This window comes from Acanthochromis polyacanthus, chromosome 22 (assembly GCF_021347895.1).
Source record: "Acanthochromis polyacanthus isolate Apoly-LR-REF ecotype Palm Island chromosome 22, KAUST_Apoly_ChrSc, whole genome shotgun sequence".
NCBI classification, from domain to species: Eukaryota; Metazoa; Chordata; class Actinopteri; family Pomacentridae; genus Acanthochromis; species Acanthochromis polyacanthus.
The window spans coordinates 19,088,653-19,110,944 of record NC_067134.1 but is presented as its reverse complement, the minus strand read 5'-3'; the positions used below and the strand labels follow the sequence as shown (position 1 = coordinate 19,110,944).

The 22,292-nt window shown below is 40.7% G+C and overlaps 1 protein-coding gene across 1 annotated transcript; it reads right to left on the bottom strand.

Moving 5' to 3' along the window:
• Positions 1–586: 586 nt before the first annotated feature.
• On the bottom strand, positions 587–22,075 carry LOC110952229 (ATP-binding cassette sub-family C member 4-like). Its single transcript, XM_051943084.1, has 31 exons — positions 21,720–22,075; positions 17,235–17,345; positions 16,600–16,720; positions 16,073–16,297; positions 15,859–15,948; positions 15,292–15,455; positions 14,182–14,307; positions 13,047–13,296; positions 12,114–12,221; positions 11,901–11,990; positions 11,612–11,803; positions 10,594–10,688; positions 10,128–10,214; positions 9,806–9,902; positions 9,478–9,693; positions 9,259–9,396; positions 8,848–8,885; positions 7,878–7,993; positions 6,954–7,100; positions 6,634–6,713; positions 6,381–6,531; positions 6,163–6,282; positions 5,892–6,002; positions 5,581–5,681; positions 3,989–4,180; positions 3,737–3,892; positions 3,005–3,094; positions 2,727–2,899; positions 2,493–2,598; positions 2,024–2,158; positions 587–1,075 (listed from the first exon to the last, which is right to left on the bottom strand). The coding sequence occupies exons 1-31, from the start codon at positions 21,791–21,793 to the stop codon at positions 1,043–1,045; spliced, it is 3,933 nt and encodes a 1,310-aa protein (XP_051799044.1). The 5' UTR covers positions 21,794–22,075; the 3' UTR covers positions 587–1,042.
• Positions 22,076–22,292: the final 217 nt, after the last annotated feature.

Sequence of the window (22,292 nt, the reverse complement as noted above, 5' to 3'; positions counted from 1 at the left end):
TAGGTGGCAAGAAACTTCCAGCTTCTTTCAGATATGCAACCTGTTCCATTAATCTGACCTCAGTGGTCATGTCTGCACGGTCCCCCTGGATGTGTTTCCATAACAGTCACAGCATCTTACTAGGTTGAACCTAATAAGATTTCTGTACCATACTAAACACTGAGCAAGCCTGTTACTCCACTCTGTCACAGAAACTGATGGACATGCACAAGCAAGAGTACTTCGAGGTGTGTTAGTGAAATCTTTTCTCACATTTCAGGCCCAATATTCCTTCAAAAGCAACAAAGAGAGCAAAACACACAGTTTTGGTGCCAAAATCACAACGCGCCCTTTTCACTCACTTTGATGCACAATTTAAAATGTAATAAGTTACTAAAAATATGTCCATAAAAACAAAACCTTTCTGTGATAGAAACAGACACTAACAGCCTAGATTAATAATACTGACAGTAGCAGGATCCATGAGAGAATCTCCAAACAGAGGTAATGTTAACATCATTACAGTAGCCCTGACATGGTCTTACTGTGTATTTTCTCACACAGAGTCACAGTTCATCAGCTGTCGTTAAATCAGTATTGCTCGTGGCCATCCTCAGTGGATTCCTGAGGTTGTAGTCTCACCGTTTTATCACACTTTAAACAAGGTTGTGAGTTGCTTAGACAGTTTGATGAGCTGCTACTAGTTTAGATTAGCCTTCTGTCTATTATTGCATACTGAGTATTGTACATCACTTGGTGTGGTGTCTGATCTCACATAAATGACAAATATTGCGTGATTCTGCAGCATCTAAATGAAGTTGTGAGGAATATTGACAGAAAAATGAATCTGAGTTAAATAAAACAAAATACTGTTAGTTAAACAGACTGATGGAGCAGCAATGTTGCATACCCCATGTCTGAAAAGGGCTTTTTAGTGGGTGGCTCAAGAACGTTCTGTTGTCACTCAACACATTCCTGTTTCTGAATGTGATGGAAGGCCTCAGGCTCCTCAGTCACTACCTTCATCTGGTGTCCAGTCTGTCACAATCATGCTCCACTGGCCTCAAGTTGTCGGGACCGCTGTTTTCTCTGCTGCCTGCAGATATTTGAAGAAAAGATCATTCCATCTCAAATTATTACAATTTTAAAACAATTTCTGCTCTGCCATCTCTGAGTTATGTTACATGTTTACAGTCTAAAATGTGAGTATTTATATAGATAGATGTAAAATTTGAATCAAGAAAAATTTTTTTTAAAGTTGCCTGTCAACCCATTTGGAGCACATTTTTTTGTAACATTGAGATACGAGGCAATGTAAGAATGATCGAATGTCAGGAACTGTTACAAAAGAAAACCTGAAATTTTAAATGTTATTTCTGGACGAGTCTCTGATTATGGGTGACTTTGAATTTTAAAAAATAAAGCCGTCATGACAAGTTCCATATCTAAGTAAACATTAGCATGCAAACACACACACACTACATGTAGTTGCATGTTACATCACTATCAAACAGAGAATACTTTTTAATAAGTAACAAGAACCAAATAATTGCCAGACAACCTGAAGTAGAACAGAGTGCCAAAGTTTTAAAGTATGGCTAAGAAAACATTTTTTTGCTAAATGTATTTTCATTATCATTGTGGAAACTATTTGATTGGATCACAGTTTGTTTGTATTTGACTGGTAATAAAAACTGGCCTTCAAGACCAATGTCACAAGCTGGACCTCATGCAGAAAATTAAAGTTTGAGTACATATTTACAGGAACTGCTGCAGAGTTCATCTTCAAGCATGTTACCCATTAATTATACCACCTCACTAATTTTAATAGGTAACATTTCACTCAGGTTCTCCGGTCTACAAAGTTAATGAAAACATTTTTAGCAATCAGACTTTGTTGAGCCGAAGGGCCAAAATGATTTGAGATGGAACAACCCATTTTTAACTCCACATATGTACAAAGTGTCTAAACCAGATTCAGATGCACATTCTGATGAACAGCCACCGTTCTGACTCGTGTGTAATGGCGACGTCTTCACCTCACCTGTCTGGCCGCCTCCAGCAGGGCTGCTGCCTCCGTCTGACCCAGCTGCTGCACCATCTTGTACAGAGCGCCCTCTTTGTTTTGCAGCAGGGTGAAAGGTCGGTCTAACTCCTGGATGGTGCCACCGTCCAGCACCTTGAAGCATGACAAAGGCCAACAGCAACCCTTATTTAACTGCTCATGTGCGCTGGTTTAACAGCTACAAATTATTTAGATGCACAACTGACAGCACACGAAAAATGGAACATTTTCAGAGCTAATGGCAGTAAAATATTCCAAGGAAATGTGGCACATAGCACAATGGCAACGCTCAATGAGTCTGGATTATTCAAAAAACTCAGAAAAATACCACCTGCACTTTTCACACACTCTGCTCTTTGATTTACATTTTCACAAAGTCGGTCAGCTTGTGTTTGACAATAGCAGGAGAAACTTAGTGGCTTTCACTGACGCACACAGTGGGACTCACCAGAATGCGGTCGCTGTCTATGATGGTGTTGAGGCGGTGAGCGATGGTGAGCACGGTGCATTCTCTGAACTTGTCCCGGATGGCTTTCTGAATCAGCTCGTCTGTCCTGCGGTGAAACACGCCCACAGGCAAAACCGTTCAGAACCAAAACACACAACAGCGTCGGGTCAGAGATGCACGTTCAGCTGCTCAACACCTCAACTCAGCTCTGTGTCTGACCGGCGTTTGACCTACCTGGGGTCCACGTTGGCCGTGGCCTCGTCGATGATGAGGATGCGGTTCTTCCTCAGGATGGCTCTGGCCAAACACACCAGCTGTCTCTGGCCCACGCTGAAGTTGGAGCCCGACTCGGCCAGAACCGTCTCCAGCTTACCGGGCAGCTCCTCCACCACAGACTTCAGCTGCACCTGCAGGGAAAACGGAGGCAAATTCAAGGAAAGCCTGCACAGTGTGTGTGTGCAACAACAACGGGAACCGGTGACTCGACTTTTGGGTGTCGATTAGGCACTGACCTCTTCCAGAGCTTTCCACAGGTCTTCATCGGTGTGCTGGTTGAAAGGGTCCAGGTTTTTCCTCACAGTGTCAGTAAATAGCACTGGGTCCTGAGGAACGGATGGAGGAGATGTCAGACAGAAACATGGTTGACTTGGCTTCAGCACGTCCACAAGCTGGAAGTTGGGGACAACTTCAGTTTTATGCAACATCAAGTATCTGCTTTTATGAGGATGTGTGCGCCAACTAAAAGCCTCTGCGTATACTTTGGTTCACTGCAATTTTGCACTTAAAATTCTCTGGTTAAACATGCTCTTTTACACATATAGTTGTACATAGTAGTCCAATACTAATTTCCTTCTGTAACCTGTTCCCCTTGTTTAAATGCACATATGTTTTATTTTGGTCCTTGGAGAGCAATCAAAACACTGGAGTCTAATTCTGTGTGTCCACATACTTGGCCAATAAAGCTGATTTTGACTGATATTCCATATAATGTTAAGGTATTAAAAGATAGGAGTAATACATGATAGCAGTCTCTCACCGCTGCTCAGCAAAAATAATAACAGACTGCATAACAGTACAAGGCTACATGTGTCCATCAGTGACATAACACACAGTCCAGCCAAAGTCAACGGGGGATGGTCACATGCAAAGATAGATGCCACCGCAAAGGCAAGCAAAAAGAAAACTTTCATGTTAAAAAAACATTCAACATATTTAGTTCTTCGAGTAGTCCACTTGTGTTTTACCTGAGGAATGATGGACATCCTCTTGCGCAGGTCGTGGAGGCCGATCTCAGAGGTCACAACGCCGTCGATGGAGATCTTTCCCTGAGGTTCTGTCAGGCGGAACAGAGCCGAGATCAGGGAGCTTTTCCCTGCACCTGTTCTGCCCACAATACCGACCTGATACATGGGACAGAAACAAAGTCAGTGACTGATGGTCACCCACCATGTACTTAAAAAGCACACAGTGTCTGTCTGTAAACAGAGATGTCTCACCTTCTCGTTGGGTTCAAAGGTGGCGCTGATGTCTTTCAGGATGATGGGGCCGTCTGTGCTGTAGGAGAGGCTGACCTGCTCAAAAGTCACCAGACCTTTGCTTGGCCAGTCAGGGGGAGGACGCTTCTGCGTTTCCCAGGGTGCTTCGCTTTTTAGCTCCGTGTACTCCACCACCCTCTCCACAGATGTCATCTGAAAAGACAAAAGGTTCTTTTCAATTCTGCTTTTTGTGTCTACTTGTATAATTACTCATTGCTCAGAAGTTTAGTCAGTCGTTTTTAAAATAGCAAAACATCACAAATCACCTGTCAATTTCTTGGCCTGCTGATCCCTTTACCTCAATTGGGGCCTATTATAGAGATATCAGTATCAGCATATACACTGATCAGGCATAACATTCAGACCACTGACAGGTGAAGTGAATAACATTGATTAACTCTTCATCATGGCATGTGTTAGTGGGTTAGATATATGAGGCTGCAAGTGAACCCTTTGTCCTCAAAGTTAATGTGTTACAAGCAGGAAAACTGAGCAAGCTTCAGGATTTCAGCGAGTTTGACAAGGACCAAAATGTGATGGCCAGATGACTGGGTCAGAGCATCTCCAAAACTGCAGCTCTTGTGAGGTGTTCCTGGTCTGGGGAGTGAAGGCTGGTCCGTGTGGCCCGATCCATCAGACAAGCTACTGCTGCTCAAATTGCTGAAGAAGTTAACATTGGTTCTGATAGAAAACTGCCAGAATATACAGAGTATCACAGTTTGTTGTGTATGGGGCTGCATAGTCGCAGACTTGTCAGTGCCCCTGCAAACCCCTGTGTACCGCTGAAAGCACCACCAATGGACATGTGAGCATCAGAGCTGGACCATGGAGCAATGGAAGAAGTTGGCCTGGTCTGATGTATCAGGTTTTGTTTTACATCAAGTGGCCGAGTACTGGCGATCTGTGGAACATGTGGCACCAGGATGCACTATGGGAAGAAGACAAGTGTGATGCTTTGGGCAAATTTCTGCTGGGAAACCTTGGCTCCTTCCATCCATGTGGACGTTACTTTGACACATACTACCAAAGCATTGTTGCACACCATGTACACCCTTGCATGGAAATGGTTTTCCCTGGTGGCTGTGGCCTCTTTCAGCAGGATAATGCTCCGTGCCACAAATCAAAAATGGTTCGGGAATGGTTTGAGGAGCACAACAAGCAGTTTGAGGTGTTGACTTGGCCTACAAATTCCCCAGATCTCAATCCAATGGAACATCTCTAGTACAATCTAGTTTCAGCAGATCGATGAAAAGTGTCTCAACTCTTAGTTCCATCTTCCTCCTGACTCAAGTGCTACAACACTTGCAGGGACATCAAGTGAAATAATCGATCCATTCATCCTCTGCAACCCCTGATTTAATTATAGAGATTAACAACACAGCTGAAGATCTGAGTATTCTCTCAGCTGCAGAATGACTCCAATCTGTTGCTGAGTTATGTCTCCTGAAAAAACAGCCCAACCAGCTCGATACCAATAAGCAGGACACCAGATTATGTGAAAATCTAATGGAAAAATATAGACATATGTATTTATATATTTATATATGTCTTACCATGTTCTCCACCTCAGCACTTTGTCTCACTGTCCACTGGAAGTTTCCCACCAGAGTCAAAGCATAAGTCAGCACAAGGCCCACCTCTCCAGCCTCCAGCCCTGATAAACAAAACATAAAATCAAAGCAACAAGGCTGCACAACTGATACCAGTATATCAGTTAATCAGTGTGAGTGATTTTCAGCTGTTGCACACATCTCAGCAGTACCCTCCTTCAGAAAGTTTCCAGTCAGACGACACCAGTTCCTAAAGTTTCGCTGTATGTCAGATGAACATGAACATCTTTCCATGTGGAGAAACAGTTCCTCACCATTTCTGAGCAAAATGCATCCAAATGATGTGAAAGTGACAAATATGGAGCAAATGCTGTCGAGGCGAAGAGCAAACCAGCGCGATGTCATCAGGAACAAAAACCACGCCTCTGAAACAAAAGAAAGTAGAGAGAGTATTTTTCCACCACAGAAACCTTGTGTTCACTGGCAGACAAAACTTCAACCACTACAACATTCCACTTCTACCAGTTGTAATCAAATCAGATTAGCTTGTAAAGTCTAAACGTTAACCGTGAAGAAACATTAAACCTGAGTGCAGGTCCTGATGGGCATCGAAGGTTTTCTTTAATCTCTCCTCAGCCCTGAAAGCTCGGATCGTCCACAGACCCTGAAGAGACGAAGACAGGTGGGAGAAGACGGGACTCCGGGCTGCAGGAAAAGCCACAACGAAGCCAAAGTCATTTAACTTACAGCTCAAATGATTTATTCATGCACATGAAATATTTGGCACAACTCCATTGACGTACTTGTTGACTCAAGACGTTTGATATCACGCGATGTACTGAGGTAGAAGCGTCTCAAATACAGAAAGATTATAAGCAGAACGACAACAGGGATGAGGACAAGAGGGATGACTGCGGTTGCCACAGCGACCACGCCAGCATTCTGTAGAATTAACTAAAAGAACATCACAAGATGAGGAATACTGTAAATTCAAGATAAATGCATATTTAAGCAGAGGTAGCATGTGCAGTAGTCAAACCAAGAGGAATTCCTCACTTGATAAAAGTCCACAAATGTGATGGGCAGCAAGGAGTCCACTTGGCTGATGTCTTTGGAGAACCTGTTGAGAATTCTTCCTACAGCATGGGGAAAAAGTTACTTCTTACCAGCAGGGCCATGTAGGTTCAAGTTTAAACCCCCATTTTCAAAAATCTCTTGCACTACTTGAATGTGAGACCTATAGTATATAATTAAGATACTCAGAGTAATAATTAAATGATTTAAACAACAAACACACCCTGGTTTACCCACACAGAAAATAAATAACAAATTCTTTTTCCCTCTTGAACGCAAAATAAATTCCTGACAGGGCTCACCTACAGGGTTGACATCAAAGAAGTGAACTGCTGTGCAGAGGACAGCGCTGAACATGCTGTTGTGTAGAACTTGACCTGATCTTACCAGCCGATTAAATATTATTAAACTCCTGGCATAACCGAAGACCACCGCAGCCACTGTCAAACCTCAAAGTAAAAAGAGAAAGATTACTTTGGAGCAAATTCCTTGTAATTATTAAAATGAAATTGGAGAGATTACATGGACAAGACAGACAGACAGATAAATAGACGCAGATGAAAAGGAAAAGCAAATCAACAGCAAAATGCATAGTTTCTTTTTTGAATTTTAAAAGTAGAAACATAAACCAAAACATCAAAATAAAAACCCAGATTACAGTATTATAAGAAAGATGCTTCAGGGAATGGCAAAATTAATTGAGAAGAATATGTGTCTGTTGAAGTCACTGGAAAAAAATGAAAAATGTCGCTCATATCTTTATGACCTGTGCTGTAGTTTTATTTAGTGGGAGGTGGTTTGCCATTCATCCATCTTACTCCTTACATATGATATGCCAGGATATCATAAAACCTGCCCCAATCAAAACTTGCATTTTGACTCAGAAGACGCTGGAACAAAGAGAGGTTGTGCAAGCCAAGTCCTCACCAAATATTTAATCGAACCCTCACCTGAGTGAAATGTATCATCTTAAGGACAGAGTTGAAAGCTGAGAGTTCATTCAGTCGAGGAGATTTGCAAATGTGGTGTAGCATTGTTACACAATGATGCCTTTTTCTGTATTATTCCATATTGCACAATTATTTGAAGTTATTGCCTACACAGAGCTTCTTTTGCTCTGTCTGTACATGCTCCTTCACATTCAACACGCCTGTTACAGGTTACAGTACTTTTTTTACGACATGGGGAATTTCATGGCGTGAGAACTTCAGGAAGAGCAGGCTTACCTGAGTAGATGCCAAGATGAAATGTGAGATTCAACTCGTGATCTGAGTGAGTAACATTAATTCCATTCTTCATGTCAACCGCAGTTGCTGTGCTGTTAGAATATTCTTCTCTTGCCCTATCAGAAGACAAAACAAACACATCAGACCAGACACACCGCATAACATAGCAACCGCACCTAAACTGAAGCCAATAAAGTAACAGCAAACTGTAACTGTAAAAATACCCAAATTGCACACAAATTCTAAAGTGGTTAAAAGAATAAATTGTTGCTTGTTTGTCGTCCTGGTTTGCTTTATTTAAGCGAATGCAGCCGACTGTATTTTCGCTGTCAGTTCCCAAAGTAAGAGATTCTTGGAATGTTGCCAAATGTTTTAAGGCAGTCTTTGCACACAGTGGCATTGCCATATGATCTGAATGTGAGTCCGACAAAATAATTGGCCTTAATTCAATTTCAAGACTCTGTCAGCCAATTATTGCTTAGTTTTTAAATGAATGAGAATCAGGACCATGTAGAAAGAAGAAGAAAATGAATCTAAAAATCAGAGGTGCAGTAAAAATGAGAGAAACTTAGTGCATTTCCTACAGGACTGTGATAGAAAAAAAATCTAGAATATTTCAATCCTGTGCTTCTTACCTCATTATTTTCAAGTGGGAAAAAAATGTTAGCTTTAGTTGCTTTACACGTTCAGATTTGATCTTAATCAGAACATTCATTGTTATAGATTTGAATACTGAACATTTTACAGCTATCTAAAACCCCCTCCAGAACCAACATTAAAATACCTTACATGTTAATGTACCGACAATAATTAGCTTTGGAACATTCTGAAAAGGACTATTCCATACAATGAGTACTTCTATTAGTGTCAGCAGCATTACCATTCCTGTCCTATTAGTCTGATGTACATTAAATGACTGCATCTTCAGTTATTCATCATGAAAACATATCCACATGAATCAAGTGCTCACCAGTACACCAACCACCAGTCCTGCAGGATATAGGCAGCCTATAAAAAAAAGTTCAATCAGCATTTTGTCATGGATGCAACATGCAGGTCTTGTTAGGAACACGTATCAAAAGATGTACCAAGAGAGGTGAGACAACTTTGTCCACAGTTTTATCTTGGAGAAGAATCTCTGTTCAGTGAATAAAGTGCATCAATCAGTTTGGAATTTTCTTGCTTTGAAAGACTTTTGACTTTCTTTTTTTATCTGCTGTAAATTCTTTGACAACACTTCATAACAATTAAAAGTACAAAAGAATAAAACACCTTCATACTGCTAATAATGTATTTTGTATTGTTAATGTAATTAAGTTTATCAGTCTATTTCATTTTCATCTTGTTAATGCTACTCTATCACAGGCATTGTTGTCCTTACCTCTGCGATGATACTGAGCAGAAGAATAACCACTAAAACCAGAAGGCTGCAGCTTGCAGTGAAGTATTTAAGATAAATATGACTGCTGACATTTCCTTCAGCTCGACTTTCTTCTGCAGAGGCCACAACTGTTTGAACCTGCAAAACAAGTATTCAGTTTGATGAGTTGTGGGTTGGGGTAAATAACGATAACATGATGTTCTTCTTAAATAAACCTACAGGAGGCTGCTCAGGGTTGCTGCCGTCTGGTGGCAGGAGACTGCTGTAAGAACACTGTGAACTGTGTGAGAGATTTGTTCTCCGGCTGAGTAAAGACAGTTTTTCTGGATCAGCTGATCGAGTTCGGTCTTGTTCCTCCTCAGTTCTCAGCAAGGACACCATGTCCAGGCCAGAACGCTGCAGCTCACCGTAGGTTCCCTGGCCCATGATACGACCCTGCAGGGGCAAACGATAAAACTACATGAAAGTGATATAGTAAAAAAATACATTGGGTTCAAGAAGCAGTGTCAAGCTTCATTAAATCATTTTCTTCTAAAGGGCCGCGAACCTCCTTAAGGACCAAAATGTGGTCAGCTGCCGTCAGATGCTGTAGCTGGTGCGTGACCAGGACACAACACTTGTTCTTCAGCAGGCCACAGATACACCTGATTATGAACACAGACAGACGTCACGTAATTCAGAAATACGAGGAGAAGCACTTCTGTCACAGATCTGACGCAGCTGCACTGACTGCGTGAAAAGTGCAGTTACTAAGTGTGCTATTTTTGTGACTGATAAAACGGAATCCAAGAACAAGTATGCATTACACACTCATTAGAGTTAGGATGTGGATGGATTCAGGAGAACAGACAAAACAGCTCGTCACTTACTGTTCGAAAATATGTTTTCCAACTTCTGCATCCACGGCACTTAAAGGATCATCCAGGAGGTAGATGTCTGCCTCCTCATACACAGCCCTGAAATCAATCAAACATAAACTTTTAATTTACTGGAAGCTGTCAGTGTCAAATCAATGTGTTAACATATGGGATGAAGCAAACAGACGGGTGTTTCAGGGGATATTAACAGCGGCCTCCCAGCTAAGAGAAACATACCATCTTGTCAGATTTATGAGAAATGCCCTAACATGCAGCTACTAGTACCTTTTTATGTTATGCAACTTGTTTTCACTTTGTTCCTTCAGCAGTAACGTAGATGTGATAGAGTTCTGAACAAAAGTTTACATACACTTGTCAATACCATGTATATCATGGCAGCAGCGAGCTTCCAGTGGCACAGTCCTGACAAGAATATGGAAACTTTCATTCACTGCTGTAGCTGTGACTGTCCTCGTACCGTGCCAGGTTGATACGAGCTTTCTGTCCCCCGCTGAGTGTGGCCCCTCTGTCCCCAATCAGCGTCAGATCTCCATCTGGGAGCAGCTCCAGGTCCTGCACTCAAAAACAGCAACACTCCAGACAAGTACAACATATCTGATTGCTAAAAGTGAGACCACTGATTCACCATTCAAGTTTTTTCTCCAAATGCCTTTGGCTGTGGTAAACGTCAAAAACAGAAAATAACAAGGCCCAAACCCACCACAGTACAAAACAGGCTTCATTATTGTCATTGTACTGTGGCATGGTATGTTGCAAAATGGTGTCCTTTGTACATCTTTTCAGTTCTTGCAGGCTCGCACTCATATCAGGTGACATCCGTTAAGGCAGATGGTTGAGTGGTTAGGCTGTGGGTGACGTTAAACTTTTCATGTTTGAAAGTACATGAGGGTCCACGTGACAGAAAGTTTGTTGCCTTCCAACATCTGGAAGAGTTCACACGAGAACCCCTTTGCACAAATCTGGTGCTGCCGAAAATCCGTATCCATGTTTACATGCATGCACTGCAGCTGTGAACATGTAATGAATAAGTAAACATGGATGTGACCTACTGCACTTGCAGAAGACAGCGTCTTTTAGGCGGACTACAAAATTAGTACATTAACAACTACCTGCCCATTGGTGCCTATAAGGGACAACAATCAGGCTGTAGGGGGAGGTTGGGCTAAACAGATTAACAGCTAGTTGACTGTGAGGAGAAACTCACTGATCTGACAAGTGTTCTGAATTAAAATCACACTTCACCTTTAACACAGAAGTGTTATGCAAAGAGAAAAGCAGCCAACCAAATGTGATCTGTGAGCTCAATGTGTCACTGTATCACAAACTAAATACAAAGGTCTTTTTTAGAGAACAGAAGGACAAGCACAATCAGTGGAAAACAGTCAGCGGTGCAGAGCAGATAGAGGAGCTCCGATCTGGCCACCTCTGACTGTCCTCCATCACAGGATGTGGTTTGCAGCAGGGTCATATCTCACCTTCTTCAGAGCGCAGGCTCTGAGGACTCTCTCATACTTCTTGAGGTTCAGTTCTCTCCCAAACAGGATGTTGCTGCGGATGGTTCCAGAGAACACCCAGGGCTGCTGGGATGCGTAGCTCAGGCTACCTTCAACCTTCAGTGTCCCAGTGTCATGAGGCAGCTCTCCCAGGATGGCGCTCAGCAGGGATGACTGGTGGCAAAATCCATGTTAGGGACATGTCAGCTGAATATGAAGTGGCATGCAGTCAACACCTTTTCAAATTAAAGCTTTACACAGATGGACTCACCTTTCCAGACCCGACTGGTCCAATTACAGCCAGAAGTTGGTGGGACTTTGCTGTGACAGAGACATTCTGCAGAGATGGTTCATCCAAAATCTGGCAGAAAAAGAGAGGTGATGCTGTAAAACCTTTTAGAACAGATGTTACTTTAGATAGATAAGGCATGCAATTCCACTCATTGCCCACTGTGAAATGTCATTTTAACATTACAATATTCACCTGATCCCAGTAGCAGGTCAGATTTTCAATCACAACAGAGCTTTCCCTCTTTTCCCTCAGTGGCAGCTCACAGTTTTCTCTCTTCACTTCTTCCAGCAGGAGGAAATTCTGGGAAGGTGTTAATGGACACGCATGCTTTTACACTATAACCAAAGTGCTGGCTGCTGACTGACATTCTACAATGCCTTAACACTGCAATCTCACCAACATTAACCTCTGAAAAGATTAACATATTATTGTAGTTTGGATTTTGTCCTCTCGTCAGGCCGTGGAGCTACATGTTCCTGAAATGCAGTCACTGGCCTAACCAACCTCCCAAGTGTGTCTTGTTTGCTTACATATTTTTTGTCTGTTTTCTATCTGCTATTCGGTTCTCTCTCCTCTTACTCTGAGAGAAAGGAGGAGATCAGAGCAGAGCAAATGAGAGGTGCTCAGTGCATTATGCCATCGAAAGTCTGCCAGCAGTTCAGGCATAACTAAGGGATGGTTAAGGATCACCTGCCTAACTATAAGCTTTATGAGGAAGGTTTCTAGCTTAATATTATTAGTAGCGAGGGTGTTTGCCTCCTAAATCAAACCAGGAGCGTTTCCACAGCAAAGAAGAATGATAGCCAAAGGCCTTCCCCTCTGCTTTTGGAAGCTCTCGTAGCTTTGTGCTTTACAAAAAGGATTTTACACTCGATTCTGCATTTGAAGTGAAGAGAAGATGCAATGGAAGAAATGTGACCTCTCTTGCTGGAGGATCAATTCAAAAGCCTACTAAGAACACTGGTGGCTAAACAAACTGGGTGTAGATTCCAAAGCTTTGATTTACACAACAAAAGAGCAATAATTTTGTGGAAATAATGCAAGATACATCAGCCGGTTCAGGACCCTAGAAATTTCACAGTTGTTAAATGTTTGAATGCATTTTATAACAGAGACCAGAATTACCTTAATCCTGTGAATGCTCACAACTGTTTCTGACAACTTCTCAATGGCCAGAGGAAAGAACAGAGTGACTGTGAGCTTAATTGTACCATAAAGAGACACAGTGACAAACACGCTGCTGGCAGTGATGGGGTTTCCCAGGAGAGCGTAGGCGGTAAAGGTGACAAAGACAATGATCTTGCTGCTGGCAAAGAAGGAGGCCATGTTGAGTCCTCGTAGGTAGGAGCTCTTCAGTATCTGATTGATTTCTTTCCTAAGAAAGTAAGACAAGAAAGACAAACGATTTCACCATGGACTCAGTGGCACCACAGTTCTTCGGGTAAATAATTTATAAGTAGCTTCTTAGAAAGCAAGTCATGTGTAAGCTCCCACATCTGTCACTTATTACCAAGCACTCAGCAACCGTAGCAAATATTGGCAATGAGTAAGTTGCCTAAAGGGGCAAAGAGAGGTTGTGCTTGCCTTGCTCTCATTATGGATATAATAATATCCAAGTTTTCTCAGGTTGACAAAACATCAACAGCAGCAAGTCATCTGCAGCCTATTTAAAACAACAATTTATTACCACATATACGACAATTACTGTCTCATGGATTTATGCTTTTGGCACCAACTGACGGCCTGATGAACAGATCCACCAGAATATGATACCATCCTCCATCTCATCATGCCCAAATGTTGCTGGGAGTGCAAACAGGCACATGGGGGCCATACACACTACTGAGATACATTACAAGTGGGATCGGCCTGTGATTTCATTTTTTTTTCGGTGCAGTTTTGAAAATGTAGGTTTCCACTCTCCCTTCTAATGTCATTTGTTCTCAATTAATTACACAGTGATATTAATAAAGATTTTCACACGATTATTTTGCTAATTGAAATCTGATGTGTGTTATTTTAAGAGCAATTCATTTTTGAGCAGTGTATTTTGTGGTAGCATACTATGAATATTCAGTGTCACTGGCGATTAAGTTCATTTGAATTGATCAACTGATTTATATTCCAAAGTCAGTGAGCAAAGTCAATGAAAATATATTTTCCAGTAAAAATGAACACTCAAACAATCCCCGTTGTATTCCTGCCAACATGTCAACAAAGCGCGTCTGTTTCTTACTAAAGATACAGTTTCCAAGCTTACCGTCTCACTTCAGCAACCAGAGCTGAGAAGGGTTTCTCCCAGGCATACATCTTGATTATCCTGATGCCAGACACCACTTCGTTCATGATACGGATTCTACTGTCAGTCAGAACCGCTGTTTTGGTCCTGCAAAAAAGTTATTGCTGCTCTATTTTTCAGAATGTTCGGGGAAAAAATCCAATACTACAGTTACGAGTACATAAGCAACCAAACAAGAAAAACGCTGAGTAAATTAAATGTCCCATATTGTGAAAATCGATTTTAATTGCTGTTATGAACTTGAAGGTGGAAATAACTGATAAGATTTGAAGATGTTTATTTGTGCAGACCTGGGTAGGTTACTGTGTTTTTATGCCGCTTTCTCTACCTCTGTGTAACCTAAACTCAGCTATGTCAGTCCTTTACATCTGTTTGCTTCTCTCCTGCTCTGTGCTCACATATACTACATCATATTACAGTTACAAGTTCCCAAAAAAGATGTTTTCATTTAAATTTTTTGCTCTTTCTGTTGTCAGATAATGAAATGAGTATGAAAAAGTGACTGAGACGTAGTCCATAAGGCTACATGTTGACCAGCAGTCACTTCAGAATGATTTCCAAGCTGCTGCACCACTAAAATGCAGATTTTATAAATGTACAATTGTCTGACCATTTCACCAACATGTGAGTTTTAAACAACAGTTTGAGATTTTGGAGTTTATTTAATTGATCACTGAGAAATAAAGTTAGAGGCACTAGAAAGTCCTGGTTTCAAATACTCATTCATATCTCAGCTGACTTCTTAGCTCAGTGCTGTCAATTACAGACACAGAGAGAGTCTTCTTCCTGAAGTGGGCGGGAACAGCAGCAGCTCAGCTGCATTTAATGTTACAGATACTGAAAACTGACAAATTAGAACAAAGCTAGTACTTTTAATTCCCAAATTATACAACTTCATTTACAGGATTTTTCGCTGAAAAATTGAAAGGCACATTCTGGAGACATGTGGGGCTTTTATTCATTTCTTAAAAATGGGGCACAATATTGGACCTTTAAGAACAAACGATAAATGGGCAAAAATAAACAAGTCTATCATGAGAAACAATGTCCTTCAGTTATCTTGTTTCTTACCTGAAGATACCAAACAGTTTTCCAAACCAAGTCTGTAGAGGCATCATGAGTGCAATGACTGCCACACCTGCTAGACATGAGGGGCCGATCTCGTCCCAAAGGAGAACGATGATGACTACTGCTTGTATAGGTCCCACCCACAGGTAGTGCAGATTGGCTGTAACCTGTAGAAACACTGATTGATGCTGACAGCAAATATTCTGTAGAAACAGTATAAACCTGCTTTCTTTTTTTTTCTTTTTTTTTTTTTTTTTACAAAATTCAGTAAAATGTGTCATAACTGTTGGTGCAGGACACAATTTGGTTCAAACATTCAGTCAAATAAATGATACATCAGACAGTCATACACAGTGAGCCTATAACAAAGAAACATACTAAAGGTCTAAGGGGATAGCTAATGTTTACGTAGCTATTGTTAGCTAGTACACACCAAATATTAAATGTCCATGAAAAGTCTACATGAACTTTGCAGTACTGTGATCTAGCACTTTAAAATCTCTAACTTCCAGTTTGTTCCATCTTTTTAAATTTCCTCTGTTGTGTTCTAGCATGACTGTGTTACCTCACCTCATCAAAACGATTGACATCATTTGAAAGGAGGTTCACTATTTGTCCAGTCGTTGTTCGTGCCATGGATTCACAGTTGAGACCAAGAGCCTGACGAGAGAGATTTCACTTGTCTGCTGAGCATAACTGAAGAGTTCACAGTAAATCTCTAAAGAGTGATGACAGTCAAAGAAATTCTGCATTTCTGCTACAAATCTGCAAAATCTTCACTGACCTTTCTGTAAATCATGTGGCACATGGCCACTCTGATCTTCATGCCTGTTCTTTGGACATGATAATAGTAGAGATGTTGGAGAATAGTGAGAGCAAACGTGGAGATGGACATGGCAGCAGCATAACCATACGCCATGTAAAGACTTCTATGATCGTCTGGATGATTATTCTCAAAGTACAGGATTATTTTCCCCAGAAGAAGTGGCTGGATCACTTTTATTGCTTCCTTTATGACAAAGACAGCAAATAAAAATTCATAATAGAGCTTGCAGACAATCTCAAGCTCATTGGTTGCAAACATTAGATACGGAAAATGTTTAATCACAAATGCTGACCTAGTAGTCTCACAAACTCTTGCTGCTAGTATTCTCAAAAACACATTACAGCTCATCAATAAGGAAAACCTTATCAGAGAACGTAAGACGAACAAATACAATACATCTGAGTAGGCTAACAATCTCTGATGATTTCATTACAACCAATAAATGTGCCAAAATATTAAGGAAGCTTTGACTGTCCAAAATATACCTGTGAAAACACAAACAGCCCAGCCAACGCATAGGACTTCCCATAGCACTTAATAAGAACTCTGGTGAGTTTTGGCTTCTCAAGTTCCTTTGCTGCCTTTTTAACTTCATGGTCCCACAATCTGCATGGACAAATACATAAAGGTAGATCAATACAGCCGTGAAATATTAAAATCATCAGAGCACAATATTCCTTATTAGGGTAAGATAGGAAATCAGAAAAAACACTTTTGTTAGGGGAAGATTAAGCTGTGAAAACTTCCTTTAAAATCCATTTTGACTTTCACCAAAAGTGTATTAAAATGTTCAATGTACGTAGTGGCAGAATTCCTTAAGTATAAATTGATATTAAGGTTAAAAGTACAAACTATAAATGATGTCAGTACTTCATACAGGAGTCAAGCAGATGTCATTTTATGTCAATTTAGACACAAAGTGAGTGTCTAGAAGCAGAATATAACTCCTGAAAACTTCTGGCTGCATCATCTATCATGGAAACATCATCATCAATATATAATTATGCCCGTCTTCAGTTAAGCAAGTGATAATCTGTACAAACAAATGCCATAAACAACACCTTTCCATTTGTCTCTTACTAGACATTTGGCCTAATAATGCATCACACTAATGAAGCACCTCTGCAGCTCCTTTCCCAGGGTTTCAGACCGATCCTCTGGAAGAACGCTGTACATGTCACTTTCCTCGAGCCTCCTTTTTGGGCCGAGGTGCAGCAATGGGGTTAACCAGCTGAAACAGAGAGGTACGCTCTTTTCAGATATGGGATCAGTAACACAGCTGGTTGCATCAATCCATGAAAATGACTTCTGCATTCTGTCACTCTGACACAGATCACTTTCCATTTATGTTCCCATCACAGTGATAGAGGAAGTCATGATATGCATGCGACATCTGTCTAGATAGGACAGTAAACCAAGTGATGCATATGACATAATAGTGCAATAACAGGAAAAAAAATCAACTGAAATGGTTAAATACCTACTTTCCTTAACACTGAAAAATCCGTCCATGTGTCTTACCACAACTTTACAAATCCCAACAGCTGGGATGAAGCTCAGCTGTTGAAATGACGTAACTGCAGCAGAAAAACTGACTGTGCGGCAGAAGAAAAGTACTGCTATATCACTGATCATTTATGATTGCAACCAATTTATGAAGTGACTGTTGGTGCTCCATGCACAACTCTCTGGATCCTGACAGGTATTAGGAGCGCAACAGGTCGCTTGACTGATGTAAAGAAAATGCTAACAGCTTCAGTAAAAAAGTTACTGGACTTCTCTTTTAGCTTCTTGAAGATTTTTACATTTCATTCTAAAGGCTTCTCCAGTTCTTACTGATCGATGGGGAGAATGATCAGGTAAATACTCTACTCTGGCTGAGATGCAGTCAGCTACGGTGTATAGCGAAGGACTGATGAGAGGATTTTGTAAGCGGAAGAGCTCTCGTGAATTGAGGGAGCTTAATCCGTGTGTGTTATACAGAGAGGCCGCAATGATTCAATCACACAGCTGGAACTTATTTTGTTGAAGGTGCTATTGTTAGGTTTGCTGTGCCTCATAGTCTGGAGATCTGGAGTACTGCAACATCTCTCTAAAGCCATATGTTGCCACATACCCCCTCCTCTGTTTAGAAGTGGGTGTTGACGTAGACGGCTTCCTTCACTCCTCTCTCAAACCTAGCTTTGGACCCAGTAACAGCCAGTACATCTGAAATTCTCCATTAGTCAGCTAGAACCAATGAAGGCTCTTGAATGAAAGATGAAACATCTTCAAGAACCTACTAAAGGAGTCCAGTTGCTTTTAGCTGAAGCTGTTAGGATTACTATGACCTGGAAGACTGAGAATCTACATAGACGATGTGAAGAGAACAACACAGTTTGACTTGTTACTGGATACTGGCACAGAGAGCGATCAGTCTGTGTCATGAATAATTCATAATTATTAGCATGTACTATCTTGCTGTCAAGACATTCATATGGATCCTGCTCCTGTCTGATGCTGCAGCTATTTGATGATTTCCAGAAAAATAACTAAAAGCAACTTCAGCTTCTGTTAACATCTTGTGGGGGAAAAACAAGGGTAACATTAATTACTGGCAAACATCAATAATCTAAGCCATAAGTGTCAGCATTATGACAGTAATGTAAGCAAAGTGAGTGAGAAAGATGTGGTGTGGTTTTGGCACACAAACTGTGTCTCGAGTGTTCTTGGAAATGTGACAAAAGCCTTCACTATAGTTCTGATTTAATAACACTGGTAGTACATAATTTACAGAAAGTCAACAAGGCGAGCATTCCAATGTGCTGCTGTCACGTTCAGCCTAAAGGAAAAGAGCGCATTTCTGAAAAGGGCTTTACTGACAAAAACAGTAAGTATGGACAATTCACGTCAGGCCAGAAGAAAACAAAAAAAATTGGTGCCAGTTTTCTTATTGCTAGTTACTGCTAACATCAGCTGTGTTTGAAATAAAGACGCTGCTTCTGGCTCTTGCCAATGCACCCAGTTTACATTAGATGAAGTCTAATGTCAAGGTGAGAACTCATTAGGTTCACAAAAATGAATACTACTTGGCTACATTTGGTGTCTGACACACATTTGAAAAAAAAAAAGTGTGAATGTGAGTAAATGGAAACTTGGTATGTATATACTGTATAAATGAAACCGAAGGTAGAATGCCACATCTGGTCTCCAGAGGTGGGTAGGTTGGTTTATGGGGGAAGAGATCGATGTCTGCTCAGGGGCCAAAGAGGCAACATCGTAAGATAAGACAACAAAGGTCACCAACAACTACGGCAAAATTACAACCACAAGTGTCAACAACCAGTAAAATTGAAACGACTTGTTCAAACAATTATTTAAGTATTTACTAGAGTAATACTTTCAGTGAAGTAGTCAAACAGTGATCTTGAGGTGATGCCACCTAAACTTAAGGCCAAATAATGCCATTCTACATGTAACAGTGCATATATGGGAAATAATTCCACCTGCTGTAATTTGGATTTCATTGAATTTATCGTTGTTGGCTCAATAGCACCTTCTTTAGAGTTAGAGTATACAACTGGCATTGGTGCTGTCAGTTCCTGAGAAGCGTGCACAAGAAAGGCGGTGGAGCACAGTACGGGCTTATAAATCTTTATAATGTTCTTTTCTATATATTATGAGCGTATGTGCTCTATGATCTACTCAGATGTTCGTTGGCGTGTGTTGACACATACTTTATGTTTGCATTTCTTTATGTGTATTAGGAGGTGGAGACACTCTGGAAGCTAGCTAGCTAGCTAGCAAGCACTAGTCAAATGTTGTGCGGCTCCTTTTATAGCGTAATGTGCAGGAGATGCCTGAGCCTGCTGACCAGTGTTTTCTTATATTTCCCAGGTACATATTTTGCTTTATCACTTTGTTTTAATATATCTTATATTATTGTGCAAAATTCAGTCATTTCCTGAGAGGCGTGCATGAGTGTGCTGTGCACGAGACGCCTGAACCTGCTGACCAGAGTGTTTTCTTATATGTACCAGATGATACAATAACCGGCACAGAGAAGACATTTCCGCCTTCCAACTTCTTTATAAAATAAACACAACGCAGAGTCGAGGGGTTTTGAAGCAGCCAGTGACAGTGTGTGACTGAGCACGGTTACATACACTTATGGAATGCCAATGAAAACAAAATCCTTGAAATTTCTGTTGTGCCTGCAGACCAGACATTTTAGCCCTTCTATTGGCACAAAAGCAGCATCTAACTCACCATCTGAATTTATAACTAATAACCCAGGCAGGTAATGATTACACGGAGGGATAATCCAAATGCTCCTGTGTTTAAACAAGGAACATGAACTGGTCAGCAAAATTTGGGAAAGAAAAGAAACAACAAAGAACAGGAGGAGTGCTGCTACTTAGTGTCATGTAAAACATTGCTCAAAGAGAACACTATGAGTCCACATTCAAATAACACAGGGGATTTCAGTTCAGTTCTGAAAAAAAATGTTGATTTCAATTCATAATTTAAAGTATACAAGAAAAATCATTCCAAATGATGTTCTGCATTTGTCAGCACATATGGTTTAAACTGAAACTACAAACTGAAAAACAGAAAAGTCTTGAGCAACATGGCAAATGAAACAAAAAGATATAAAAAAAAAACCCCACACACAACAAAGACAAGAATTCTCTTGTACTCGGGTATTCCCATGCAGTTATCTGTGAGATTTATATCCCCTTCGAATCTGCTGAGATTCAATGGGGCTCACTGAGAAAATAATCCACGTGTTGGGATGTCATGGTCATTGGATACAAAAACAACCTTGTAGGCCAAACATATGACAGTGCTGCTGTCATGAGTGGTATCAATTTCTCACAGCAAATTTTTTCAAAGCCTCCTGTGTTATTATAATTGAGCTATAACTGCAATTACGGCAACAATTTGGTGTTACTTCATTCATTGTTAGGTTCTAGTTTGGACCTCACCAGAGATACTGCAGGGGGGCACATTACTGAACAAGTCCTGAGGAGTATTGTATTGTTTTTACGCCCTTTGCAATAACAACTGTCTAAATATAGTCAAAGCTGACCCAGAGGTAGACAAGCTCTTCCCCTTCACATCTAGGTGAGTTTGCAAAAAATTGCAAAAAACATAAAATACAGTCACAGTGAGGTCAAATTCCATAATGGAAACTACAGACTGGGATGCAACAGAAGTGCAGCAGAGTGCAGTAGGGTAGGTAATGCTCATTGAGCCCTGTAGTGTTGCTTCATCTGAAGAGTGGCTTTTGTCTTAAATATTGGAATTTGATAATGAGAATTAGATAATTGTTCATTTGATTAGATTGTAACTGTAAAGTATAGAAACAAATGCATTTTAACAAATAGTGCAAAAGAAATGCAGTTATTGAAACAGTCACTGAAAGAAATAACTGTGTGCATGTGTGTCCTATCACTTTAAATACTGTACAAACAAATTAAAAGCTTCAGCACTGTTTGTTTTCTTTCTGACCCGACCCTGTCCCCTACTAAACTGGTCTAGAACCGTCACTGTTTGGATTTGTCAGTTTCAGTACATGTCAAAAATACTGCCCCTCCGGACCGGTCCGCGGCATGACACTTACCATAAAAACATCCGGGAGAGAATCCTGGCTGTTGCCAGCGGATTGTGCTTGCTGTCGGTCTTTGTCACCTCCATAGCTGCTTTGGCATCAGTTCAGCCGGTTGTTTTCCGACTGTAAAACCCAGACACAGCAGGACACAGGGGGACTACCGCATGCCTTATCTGGCGACGTGACGAGTTCGCGAACATTATGTAAATCTGAGACTCAGCCAATAATGTAGCAGCTGTAGGGAGGCGCTGCCATGAATACCCTAAACACACAGCAAGTGTTAAATTCATTAAAAGTAGGAATTTTCTGATATAGCCTGGCTTAAGTTTGCATGTTTAGTACATACTATACTTACTGACATACTTGAATTTGTGTTCTTAAAGCGGACCCAGCAGTCTTAAATGTATATATAAACACACACATACATACAAACATACATACACACACACACATATATATATATGAATCTGAAGGATTTATATTTTATTTTGTATTGCTCAGCTATAATAATTGAACTATTTTTGTTAAAAAGGAAGAATGTAAATCATTTTAATCTGTATTTATGAAATAAACTTCTAAATTCCA